Source organism: Pristiophorus japonicus, chromosome 15 (genome assembly GCF_044704955.1).
Source record: "Pristiophorus japonicus isolate sPriJap1 chromosome 15, sPriJap1.hap1, whole genome shotgun sequence".
Classification (NCBI taxonomy): domain Eukaryota; kingdom Metazoa; phylum Chordata; class Chondrichthyes; family Pristiophoridae; genus Pristiophorus; species Pristiophorus japonicus.
In genome coordinates, this window is record NC_091991.1 from 9,885,464 (window position 1) to 9,898,870 (window position 13,407).

General features: G+C 53.2%; 1 protein-coding gene across 1 annotated transcript in view; it reads left to right on the forward strand.

The window, feature by feature from the left end:
- nup37 (nucleoporin 37) overlaps nucleotides 1-13,407 on the forward strand; it is a 45,979-nt gene that overhangs the window by 13,179 nt on the left and 19,393 nt on the right. Inside the window, exons 3-4 of the mRNA XM_070901548.1 lie at nucleotides 3,022-3,094; nucleotides 12,908-13,002. Of these exons, the coding sequence (XP_070757649.1) occupies nucleotides 3,022-3,094; nucleotides 12,908-13,002 (168 nt within the window). The remainder of the gene's footprint in view (nucleotides 1-3,021; nucleotides 3,095-12,907; nucleotides 13,003-13,407) is intronic.

Below are 13,407 nucleotides of genomic sequence, written 5' to 3' on the forward strand. Positions count from 1 at the left end.
ACATGTTACTTGAAGAGAACTCATTTGCAGGATTATGGGGCAAAAGCTGGGGTATGGGACTAATTGGACAGATCTTCCAAAGAGCCGGCACAGGCTTGATGGGCCGAAAGACCTCCTTCTGTGTTGTATGATTCTATGATTGTAATGTAAGATATTTGGGACTGTTATGAAGTGTCTGTCTTTTACCTGAGTCTATCATTGGTGAGGGTCAGGTGAAACTGTAATTTTCTCCTGCCTTCAGACACTTTGCCAGCCATCAAATGACTACAAGCATGTAGATTGCTGCTGTTTTGCAAAGGTGAAATATTGCCCGATAATCATAATATCGCACCAATTCCCCTGTGCTCGTTGACCTAAATTGGCTCCCGGTTAAGCAATGCCTCGAATTTTAAAATTCTCATCCTTGTTTTCAAATCCCTCCATGACCTCGCCCCTCCCTATCTCTGTAATCTCCTCCAGCCTCACAACCTCCCGAGATGTCTGCACTCCTCTAATTCTGCCCTCCTGAGCATCCCTGATTATAATCGCTCCACCATCGGTGGCCGTGCCTTCAGCTGCCTGCGCCCCAAGCTCTGGAATTCTCTGCCTAAACCTCTCTGCCTCTCTACCTCTCTTTCTTCCTTTTAAGATGCTCCTTAAAACCTGCCTCTTTGACCAAGCTTTTGGTCACCTGACCTAATATCTCATGTGTGTCAAATGTTTTATGGGGAATTCAGAAGAAACTTCTTTACCCAGAGAGTGGTGAGAATGTGGAACTCGCAGAGAGTGGTTGAAGCGAATAGTATAGATACATTTAAAGGGGAGGCTGGATAAGCATATGAAGGAGAAGGGAATAGGGGGTTCATCATCATCATAGGCCATCCCTCAAACGAGGATGACTTGCTTCCACACCAAAAGGGATGAGTTCACAGATGTTCCAATGGATTGTGTCCTATTCTGGGATTTATCCGCCAATAAGGCAAATAACAGCCCTCCAAATCTCTAATCCCATGTCTGAACGGAAGCCGCTTCAATTGTAACTTTCGAAAGTGAATTGGATAAACACTTAAAAAGGAGCAAGAGAAGGGAGATCTGGGATCAGTGGATAGCTCAAAGAGCTGAAACAGGAACGATGGGCCGAATGGCCTCCTTCTGTGCTATATCATTCTATGAAATTCAGACAGCAAACCAGCGAGTGAGAAATCTAAGCACAAAAATGGTTGAATTGCCTGGGCTTGGGGACGCAGTTTCAGGGCTTGGAGGGGGCAAATTGTTGGCTATGAGCCACACTGGACAACACCCCTGATATAGTTCTAAGTGTCAGTTTGGCTCAGTGGGCAGCACTCTCGCCTCTGAATCGGAAGGTTGTGGGTTCGAGTCCCACTCCAGGGACTTGAGCATAAAATCCAGGCTGACACTCTAGTGCGGTGCTGAGGGAGTGCTGCACTGTTGGAGGGGCAGTACTGAGGGAGTCCTGCACTGTCGGAGGGCAGTACTGAGGGAGCACTGCATTGTCAGAGAGGCAGTGCTGAGGGAGCGCCGCACTGTCGGAGGGGCAGTGCTGAGGGTGTACTGCATTGTAGGAGGGGCAGTACTGAAGGAGTGCCAACTTTCTGATGAGGTGTTAAACCGAGGCACTATACCGAAGAAGTAGTCTACTGCTGTCCTGGCCAGTGTTTATTCCTCAACCAACATCACTGAATAATTTGGATTGGTTAACGGATAGAAATGAGAGTTGGGCTAAACAGGTCATTTTCAGATTAGCAGGCTTTTACTAGTGGGGTACCGCAGGGATTAGTGCTGGGGCCTCAGCTATTTACAATCTATATCAATTACTTGGATGAAGGGGCCGAGTGCATTGTATGTATGTTTGCTGATGATACAAAGCTAGATGGGACAGTAAGCTGTGAGGTGGACACAAAGAGTCAGACTGAGTGAGTGGGCAATAAGGCGGCAGATGGAATATAACGTGGGGAAATGGGAAGTTATTCATTTTGGTAGGAAGAAAAGCAAAACAGAATATTTTTAAGTGATGAGAAACTATTAAATGTTGGTGTTCAGAGATTTAGGTGTCCTCGAACAGGAAACACAGAAAGTTAGCATGTAAGTACAGCAAGCATTTAGGAAGGCAAATGGCATGTTGGCCTTTATTGCAACGGGGTTAGAGTACAAGAGTAAGGAAGTCTTGCTACAATTGTACAGAGCCTTGGTGCGACCACACCTGGAGTACTGTGCACAGTTTTGGTCTCCTTATCTAAGGAAGGATACACTTGTCTTAGAGGTGGTGCAACAAAGGGTCACTAGACTGATTCCTGGGATGAGAGAGTCATCCTATGAGGAGAGATACTCCCTAGAGTTTAGAAGAATGCGGCGATCTCATTGAAATGTACAAGATTCTGAGGGAGATTGACAGGGTAGATGCTGAGAGGTTATTTCCCCCGGGCTGGGGAGTCTAGAACCAGGGGTCACAGTCTCAGGATAAGGGGTTGGCCATTTAGGACTGAGATGAGGAGGAATTCCTTCACTCAGAGGGTGGTGAATATTTGGAATTTTCTACCCCAAAGTTGAATATATTAAATGAGGAGATCGCTAGATTTTTGGACTCTGGGGGAATCAAGGGATATGGGGGTCGGGCGGGAAATTGGAGTTGAGGTCGAAGATCAGCCATGATCTTTTTGAATGGCGGAGCAGACTCGAGGGACCGAATGGCCTACACCTGCTCCTATTTCTGACGTTCTTATGATCTGATTCCTGTGTGTGGGAGCTTGCTGTGTGCAAATTGGCTGCCGCATTTCCTACTTAACAACAGTGACTACACTTCGTTGGTTGTAAAGCGCTGTGGAGCGTCCTAAGGATGTGAAAGATGCTGTTTAAATGGCACTTTGCTCATTCTTTTCATTACATTGACAAGACTTGTTAAAATAAACTGCGATCTGGCTTTGATGCAACTTATGTTACAGATTCAATTCATCAATAAATTGTGCGACATTTTCCATTCACTTACTGCATGGGTTTGTTAAATTTCTCTTTTAATCCTTGCAGGTTTTGCACAGCAGACTCCGACAGGAAGATGCGACTGCTCACGTCTGATCTCAAAGAGAACACCACGTGGCGGGTAAATCGTCCACTCCTGCACATGGGCACTTTTATTTCCCACTTTACAACAGTCACTCCACTTCAAACAAAGTACTTCATTGGCTGTGAAGCGCTTGAGACCTCTCTCCCTCTCCCGTCCTCCTTCTCCCCCCCCCACCCCCCTCGTCCATCCCCGCCCCCCCCCCCTCGTCCATCCCCGCCCCCCCCCCTCGTCCATCCCCGCCCCCCCCCCTCGTCCATCCCCGCCCCCCCCTCTCGTCCATCCCCGCCCCCCCCCTCGTCCATCCCCGCCCCCCCCCTCGTCCATCCCCGCCCCCCCCCTCGTCCATCCCCGCCCCCCCCCTCGTCCATCCCCGCCCCCCCCCTCGTCCATCCCCGCCCCCCCCCTCGTCCATCCCCGCCCCCCCCTCGTCCATCCCCGCCCCCCCCTCGTCCATCCCCGCCCCCCCCCTCGTCCATCCCCGCCCCCCCCTCGTCCATCCCCGCTCCCCCCCTCGTCCATCCCCGCCCCCCCCCCTCGTCCATCCCCGCCCCCCCCCCTCGTCCATCCCCGCCCCCCCCTCTCGTCCATCCCCGCCCCCCCCCTCGTCCATCCCCGCCCCCCCCCTCGTCCATCCCCGCCCCCCCCCTCGTCCATCCCCGCTCCCCCCCCTCGTCCATCCCCGCCCCCCCCTCGTCCATCCCCGCCCCCCCCCTCGTCCATCCCCGCCCGCCCCCCTCGTCCATCCCCGCCCCCCCCCCTCGTCCATCCCCGCCCCCCCCCCTCGTCCATCCCCGCCCCCCCCCCTCGTCCATCCCCGCCCCCCCCTCGTCCATCCCCGCCCCCCCCCTCGTCCATCCCCGCCCCCCCTCGTCCATCCCCGCCCCCCCCTCGTCCATCCCCGCCCCCCCCCTCGTCCATCCCCGCCCCCCCCCTCGTCCATCCCCGCCCCCCCCCTCGTCCATCCCCGCCCCCCCCCTCGTCCATCCCCGCCCCCCCCCTCGTCCATCCCCGCCCCCCCCCTCGTCCATCCCCGCCCCCCCCCTCGTCCATCCCCGCCCCCCCCCTCGTCCATCCCCGCCCCCCCCCTCGTCCATCCCCGCCCCCCCCCTCGTCCATCCCCGCCCCCCCCCTCGTCCATCCCCGCCCCCCCCCTCGTCCATCCCCGCCCCCCCCCTCGTCCATCCCCGCCCCCCCCCTCGTCCATCCCCGCCCCCCCCCTCGTCCATCCCCGCCCCCCCCCTCGTCCATCCCCGCCCCCCCCCTCGTCCATCCCCGCCCCCCCCCCTCGTCCATCCCCGCCCCCCCCCCCTCGTCCATCCCCGCCCCCCCCCTCGTCCATTCCCGCCCCCCCCCTCGTCCATTCCCCGCCCCCCCCCCCTCGTCCATCCCCGCCCCCCCCCCTCGTCCATCCCCGCCCCCCCCCCCTCGTCCATCCCCCCCCCCCCCCCCCCGTCCATCCCCGCCCCCCCCCCTCGTCCATCCCCGCCCCCCCCCCTCGTCCATCCCCGCCCCCCCCCCTCGTCCATCCCCGCCCCCCCCTCGTCCATCCCCGCCCCCCCCCGTCCATCCCCGCCCCCCCCCTCGTCCATCCCCGCCCCCCCCCCCGTCCATCCCCGCCCCCCCCTCGTCCATCCCCGCCCCCCCCCCTCGTCCATCCCCGCCCCCCCCCTCGTCCATCCCCGCCCCCCCCCTCGTCCATCCGCGCCCCCCCCTCGTCCATCCGCGCCCCCCCCTCGTCCATCCCCGCCCCCCCCCTCGTCCATCCCCGCCCCCCCCCTCGTCCATCCCCGCCCCCCCCTCCTCCATCCCCGCCCCCACCTCGTCCATCCCCCCGCCCCCCCCCGTCCATCCCCGCCCCCTCCCCCCCGTCCATCCCCGCCCCCTCCCCCCGTCCATCCCCGCCCCCTCCCCCTCGTCCATCCCCGCCCCCCCCCCCGTCCATCCCCGCCCCCCCCCCCTCGTCCATCCCCGCCCCCTCCCCCCGTCCATCCCCGCCCCCTCCCCCCCCGTCCATCCCCGCCCCCCCCCTCGTCCATCCCCGCCCCCCCCCTCGTCCATTCCCGCCCCCCCCCTCGTCCATTCCCGCCCCCCCCCCCCCCCCCGTCCATCCCCGCCCCCTCCCCCCCGTCCATCCCCGCCCCCTCCCCCCCCGTCCATCCCCGCCCCCTCCCCCCCGTCCATCCCCGCCCCCTCCCCCCCGTCCATCCCCGCCCCCCCCGTCCTTCACCCCCCCCCCCTGTCCATCGCCGACCCCCCCGCCCGTCCTTCACCCCGTCCCTTCCTCTCCCCCCCGCCCCGCCCCATCATCCCTCCTCCTCTTCCTCCTTCCTCTTCCTTCTCTCCCTCCTTCCTCTCTCCCTCCTTCCTCTCTCCCTCCTTCCTCTCTTCCTCCTTCCTCTCTTCCTCATTCCTCTCTTCCTCCTTCCTCTCTTCCTCCTTCCTCTCCTCTCTTCCTCCTCCTCCTCTTCTCTTCCTGTTCCTCACTTCCTCCTCCTCCTCTTCTCTTCTCTACGAGGCAGTTATGGCCCTGTGATTTGGGCTTGCAATGCTGAGCTTTGAGTTCTCCGTGTATCGGCATATTACTGTATTCGTGCACTTTTAGAGTCCCAGCTAAGCAGAACCGCTGCTCCATAACGATGAGACTTGGTGTGTGTCGCTCAGTGGGTAGCCTCTGAGCAAAAGGTCGTCGGTTCAAGTCCCACTCCAGGGACTTGAGCACAACAATCTAGGCTGACACTCCAGTGCAGAGCTGAGGGAGTGCTGCACTGTCGGAGATGTCGTATTTAAACTGAGGTCCCATCTTCCCTCTCAGTTGGACGTAAATCCCATGGCCCTATTTCGAAGAAGAGCAGGGGAGTTATCCCTGGTGTCCTGGGCAATATTTATCTCTCAGATTATCTGGTCATTTTCACACTGCTGTTTGTGGGAGCTTGCTGTGCGCAAATTGCCTGCCGCGTTTCCCACATTACAACAGTGACTACACTTCAAACAAAGTTATTCATCAGAACACGAGAAATAGGAGCATCCATAGAAGAGTTGGGGAGTTATGCCCAGTGTCCAAGCCAATATTTATCCCTCAATCAACATAACTAAAACAAATGTAACGCCCCTATTTAAAAAAGGAGGGAGACAAAGCAGGAAACTAGAGATCAGTTAGCCTAACATCGGTCGTGGGGAAAATGCTGGAGTCCATTATTAAGGAAGCAGTAGCAGGACATTTATAAAAGCATGATTCAATCAAACAGAGTCAACATGGTTTTATGAAAGGGAAATCGTGTTTGACAAATTTGCTGGAGTTCTTTGAGGATGTAATGAGCAGGGTGGATAAGGGGGAACCAGTGGATGTGGTGTATCTGGATTTCCAGAAGGCATTCGATAAGGTGCCACATAAAAGGTTACTGCACAAAATTAAAGTTCACGGGGTTGGGGGTAATATATTAGCATGGATAGAGGATTGGCTAACTAACAGAAAACAGAGAGTCGGGATAAATTGGTTATTTTCTAGTTGGCAAACAGTAACTACTGGGGTGCCGCAGGGATCGGTGATGGGACCTCAACTATTTACAATCTATATTAATGACTTGGATGAAGGGACCGAGTGTAATGTAGCCAAGTTTGCTAATGATACAAAGATGGATAGGAAAGCAAATTTTGAGGAGGCCACAAAAAATCTGCAAAGAGATATAGAAAATAGGTGCAGGAGTAGGCCATTCAGCCCTTCGAGCCTGCACCACCATTCAATAAGATCATGGCTGATCATAGATATAGACAGGCTAAGTGAGTGGGCAAAAATTTGGCAGATGGAGTACAATATGGGAAAATGTGACGTTATCCACTTTGGCACAAAAAATTGAAAAGAAAATTATAATTTAAATGCAGAAAAAATTGCAAAGTGCTGCAGTACAGAGGGACCTGGGGGTCCTTGTGCATGAAACATAACAAGTGAGTATGCAGGTACAGCAAGTAATCAGGAAGGCAAATGGAATGTTGGCCTTTATTGCAAGGGGGATGGAGTATAAAAGCAGAGAAGTCCTGCTCCAACTGTACAGGGTATTGGTGAGGCCACACCTGGATTACTGCGTACAGTTTTGGTCTCCCTATTTAAGGAAGGATATACTTGCATTGGAGGCTATTCAGAGAAGGTTCATTAGGTTGATTCTGGAGATGAGGGGGTTGAGTTATGAAGATAGGTTGGGCCTATACACATTGGAGTTCAGAAGAATGAGAGGTGATCTTATCGAAATTTATAAGATAACGAGGGGGCTCGACAAGGTGGATGCAGAGAGGATATTTCCACTCATAGGGGAAACTAAAACAAGGGGACATAGTCTTAGAATAAGGGGCCACCCATTTAAAACTGAGATGGAGAGGAATTTCTTCTGAGGGTTGTAAATCTATGAAATTCTCTGCCCCAGAGAGCTGTGGAGGCTGGGTCATTGAATTTATTTAAGGCTGAGATAGACAGATTTTTGAGTGATAAGGGAATAAAGGGTTATGGAGAGCGGGTTGGGAAATGGAGCTGAGTCCATGATCGTATTGAATGGTGGAGCAGGCTCGAGGGACCAAATGGCCAACTTCTGCTCCTATTTTTTTATGTTCTTAAATGATCTGGGTCATTATCATATTGCTGTTTGTGGGAGCTTGCTGTGCGTAAATTGGCTGCCGCGTTTCCTACATTACAACAGTGACTACACTCCAGAAGTACTTCATTGGCTTTAAAGCATTTTGGGACATCCCGAGGTTGTGAAAGGCACTAGAGAAATGCAAGTATATTTCTGTAAGCACGACCTTCCCTCTTCATGAGGATAAGGGTTTGTGTCACTGTCTTCATCCCCTGAAATCGTTTGCACCTGTGGGTGGTGAAAGTGACCAGTGAAATGTGCGGTGACCGAGCAACGTCCGACCTTCCTGGGCCGAAGAGGAATGTGTGATGACTAATGTCCCTCTGATGAAGGGAATTAACAATTCGCATTTATATAGCGCCTTTAACGTAAAACGTCCCAAGGCGCATCACGGGAACATTATCAGACAAAACTTGACACCGAGCCCCATAAGAAGATACTGGGACAGGTGACCAAAAGCTAGGTCAAAGGGGTAGGTTTTAAGGAGCTTCCTAAAATAGGAGGGCTGAGAGGTTGAGGGAGGGAATTCCAAAGCTCAAGACCCAGACGGCTGGAGGCACGGCTGCCAGTGGTGGAGCGATTACTATTGGGGACGCACAAGAGGCTAGAATTAGAGCAGCGCAGAGATCTCGGAGGGTCGCAGGCCTGGAGGAGGCTACAGAGACGGTAGAAAAAGTGAGGTGATTACAATAGCGTAAAGAAGGACTTGTTCCTCTTTTGGGGGGGTGGGGAAGGACGTGGGGGGTGGGCGGGGTAGGGGGGGAAGGACGGGGGGGGTGGGGAAGTACGGGGGTGGGGGGGGACCAGGGGCCACAGTCACAGAATAAGGGGTCGGCCATTTAGGACTGAGATGAGGAGAAACTATTTCACTCAGAGGGTGGTGAATCTTTGGAATTCTCTGCCCCAGAGGACTGTGGATGCTCAGTCGTTGAATATATTCAAGACAGAGATCAATAGATTTTTGGATATTAAGGGAATCGAGGGATATGGGGAGCGGGCAGGAAAGTGGAGTTGAGGTAGAAGACCAGCCATGATCTTATTGAATGGCGGAGCAGGCTCGAGGGGCCGAATGGCTGACTCCTGCTCTTATTTCTTATGAGCTCCCCTTCTCATGCTGCCATGTGATCTGGGAGAGGCAAAGAAAAAAACCGGGGGGGAAAGTTAGCAGCCTAATGGGAAACTACATCCAGCAACAAACCTACTTTCATTTGTATTTTTTTTTTAGGGGTGAGAAATTGGATGAGATAAAAATAGATAAAGAGGAGCTACTTAAAGATTGGCAGCGCTCAAAGTGGGAAAAGTCAGCCAGTCCAGATGGGATGCATCCGAGCTTACTGAGGGAAGTAAGGGTGGAAATTGCAGAGGCTCTGACCACAATCTTCCAGTCCTCCTTGGATATTGGAGTGGGGCCAGAGGCCTGCAGCGTTGCAAATGTTACACCCCTGTTTTTGAGGGCAGAATTAGAAGAGCGCAGACATCTCGGGGGGGGTGGGGGGTGGGGGGGATTGTGGGGCTGGAGGAGATTACAGAGATAGAGAGGGGCAAGGCCATGGAGGGATTTGAAAATAAGGATGTGAATTTTGAAATAGAACCGTGGCTTATAACCAGGAGCCAATGTAGGTCAGCGAGCACAGGGGGTGATGGGTGAGCGGGACTTGGTGTGAGTTAGGACACGGGCTGTTACGTGGAGTAGAATGTGGGAGGCCGGCCAGGAGTGAGTCGGTGTAGTCAAGTCTGGAGGTAACAAAGGCATGGATGAGGGTTTCAGCAGCTGATAAGCTAAGGCAGGGGCAGAGATGGGCGATATTACATAGGTGCAAATAGGTAGTTTTAGTTATGCCGTGGATATGTGGTCGGAAGCTCATTTTGGGGTCAAATATGACACCTAGGTTGCGAACAGTGTGGTTGAGCCTCAGACACATGCTAGGGAAAGGGATGGTTTCCTCTAATTCTGCCCTCTTGAGCATCCCTGATTATAATCGCTCAACCATTGGTGGCCGTGCCTTCTGTTGCCTGGGTCCCAAGCTCTGGAACTCCCTCCCTAAACCTCTCCACCTCTCTACCTCTCTTTCCTCCTTTTAAGATGCTCCTTAAAACCTATCTCTTTCCTGCGCTAATTTCTTCTTATGTGGCTCGGTGTCAAATTTATTTGTTTTGTCTTACAATACCGCTGTGAAGCGCTTTGTGATGTTTTACTACGTTAAAGGTGCTATATAAATGCAAGGTTTTTTTTTGTGGAGAAGTATAAAATCCGGTAACAATAGGCCAGTCAGATGAGCATCAGTGGTGCGGAAGTTTCCAGAGACCATAATCCGGGGACAATATTAATTGTCACTGGAAAAACGTAGGTTAATTAATCGGTGCCAAAATGATGGGAAAAGCTTACAGTGCTATGGGGAAAGAGCAGGGGGAGTGGGACTAATTGGATAGAATCTTTTACAGAGCTGGCACCAGAACGATGGGCCGAATGGCCTCCTTTCGTGCAGTAAGATTCTATGATAAAAAAGTGCAAAAGATGATTTTTTTATGAAAGTCCCAATGCCATAAAATATTTCAACACCACCAAGCAGACAATGACACACTTTTTTTAGCCTCCATCACTGCTGAGGTGACTTGAGATGTGGGCGAGGAGCCCAAACGCACTCCGCTCAGATCAGAGCCTCTCATCATTTGGAACATAGGAACAAGAGGAGGCCATTCTGCCCCTCGAGCCTGTCCCGCCATCCAATGAGGTCATTGCTGATCTGTCGGCCACGACCTTCCCACTCCTCTGCTGTTCCTGTCCACGCTCTAAATGGCGACCTGGGTCCTGATGTCACCCAGTCGCCCACCTCGCAGCCGTCGCACATTTGTGTCGGCTCGTGCTGGAATCTTCAGTGGCATGCTCCAGCTCTTTTTGAAGCCCCCCCGACCTGCGGAGATGTTCTCGCGGCGAGTTATCGGGGCGGAGGAACGATGAGGGATCGTGGCTGATCGTGGCGGAGGTTCTGTGAATGTTCAGGGTGGCGGAGGTGCGGCGAGTGTTTTTGTGGCGGAGGAGCGGAGAGGAATCGTGGTTGAAGGTGCGGCGAATGAGGGTACGAGGCCCAGAAGAGCCGAGGGCCCAGGGGCAGCACGGGCCCAGCCCACACTGTGCGATATGTGTGCGCACTAGGTCCGTGCAGCAGAGCAGGTCTCCAGTCGTCCTGGTTAACCCTTGCCACTGGATAAAGACCTGGCTCTGTCAAGCCCGTGTGGTGGCTGGTGTGCAACGGTCACCACACGTTAAAAAAATCCACGCACAGGCATCTTCCATCCCCTCAATTGGAGTTCAGGACTGGAACATCGGGTCCTTCATCTGTGAACTCGTGGAAGCAAGTCATCCTGGTTCGAGGGACTGCCTATGATGATGATGATGCTGATCTGTGGCCTAACTCCATCTATCCGCCTTTGCCCCCTATCCCTCAATAGCTTTGGTTAGGAAGAATAACTGTGGGGAGCATGTTTCCCCGTAGTGTGGCTCAGTAAGGTCACATGCTCTGTCCCTGGCATCTTCCACCAGCATGCCTGTTTCCCGACCTAACATCTAATTTGAAAGGAAATTTGATAAGTATTTGGAAAGGAAGAATATGCAAGGAATCCAGAGTCATGGCAATTATAGAAAGAAAGAAAGACTTGCATTTATATAGTGCCTTTCACTACCTCAGGACATCCCAACGTGCTTTACAATCAGTGAAGTACTTTTTGAAGTGCAGTCATTGTTGGAATGTAGGAACTGCGACAGCCAGTTTGCGCACAGCAAGCTTCCACAAACAGCAATGTGATAATGACCAGATAATCTATTTTAGTGATGTTGATTGAGGGATAAATATTGACCAGGACACCGGGGATAACTCCCCTGCTCTTCTTCAGATCTTTTACGTCCACCTGAGAGCGCAGACGGGGCCTCGGTTTAGCGTCTCATCCGAAAGACGGATAGTACAGGGGAAGAACATTCAGCCCATTGCACCTCATCATCATAGGCGGTCCCTCGAACGAGGATGACCGGCTTCTACACCAAAAGGGATGAGTTCGCAGGTGTTTCAACGGAGGACCCGATGTTCCAGTCTTGAACTCCAGGGGTGGAAGATGCCTGTGCGTGGATTTTTTTTAACGTGGGGTGACCGTTGCACACCAGCCACCACACGGGCTTGACAGAGCTAGGCCTTTATCCAGTGGCAAGGGTTAACCAAGACGACTGGAGACCTGCTCTGCTGCACGGACCGAGTGGGCACACATATCGCAGTGTGGGCTGGGCCGTGCTAACACTCCAACTGTATCCTTACAATATAGAAATAGCGTGTTTGGTTCTACCAGTTTATCCTCCACGTGAGCAGTATTCCTAATCCCATATGCCTGCCTTGTCCCTTCAACCGCGTATCCAATATGTTCATGGTCTCTGCTTCAATCGCTAGCTCAGGTAGTGCATGCCACACCATCCTCCATGTTCTTAAAAATAAAGGTTTCTCCTGCTCGTTTCCCAAATCTCTTGTATTTAACTCCAATGCCCCCGTTAAGCTGCGAGGCCGCGCGGCGGTCTGGAGGTCCTGCGCAGTCCGCTCACCGGCCTTTCAACGCAAGAGCCCCAGGTGGGCAGAAGAAACGTTGCAAGGACACCCTCAAAGCCTCCCTGATCAAGTGCAACATCCCCACCGACACCTGGGAGTCCCTGGCCAAAGACCGCCCTAAGTGGAGGAAGTGCATCCGGGAGGGCGCTGAGCTCCTCGAGACTCATCGCCGAGAGCGTGCAGAAACCAAGCGCAGGCAGCAGAAGAAGCGTGCGGCAAACCTGTCCCACCCTCCCCTTCTCTCGACGACTGTCTATCAACGACTGTGGCAGGGACTGCGGTTCTCGTATTGGACTGTTCAGCCACTTAAGGACTCATTTTTAGAGTGGAAGCAAGTCTTCTTCGTTTCTGAGGGACCGCCTATGATGATTCCTCGTCCGAACACAGCAAGAGTGCAAGTAATCGGTCGCAAGTTGGGTGCTTTAATTCTGTAAGGGTTTAGTATTGTGAGGCAGCCAGTTTGCAAAGGCCTCTCTGCTCGGCTGGTGTGCTGTGCTGGACTTGAATGAACTGCCGACGTCAGTTAGTTTCCAAGTACTGGAACATCAATGAAATGTGACATCAGCCAACTGAGTTTGAAATTCCAACATTGTTCGCATTTAGATTTCCACTGAAGTGTCCTGATTTATTATTCCATGTAGGTGATAGAAGGCCACACTGATTACATCAACGACCTGGTATTTGAACCCAATAATGGAGAGCAGATTGCAAGTGTCAGCGATGACCACACATGCCGGTAGGTGCAGGATCTGGTATCCATGTACATCTTTAGTTCCAGGTTATAAACTTTATTGACCTGCAAACAAGTGTTGGGGAGGAGAGCGGGGGTGGCTTTGTATCTGTTAGTTAATACAAGTGAAAGATTGATCAACTCTGCCTTTGTCCATTTAAATTTTTTGGATTTTCTTTTCTGCTGCTGCTTTCTGCCAGATTAAATAAACTGTTGCCAAGTCAAACTTTGACAATTTCTTTTCTCGACATATTGAGCTGGCAGAGACGCCATTGGACAATGCCGTTGCTGGGAACATCACAGGCACAGTCGCCATCGCTTAAACTGGGCGGTCACTTATATCGGTCAAAGAGCAAAAACCATTAACCATTTGCACTCCTGGCTGGCCTCCCACGTTCAACCCTACGTAAA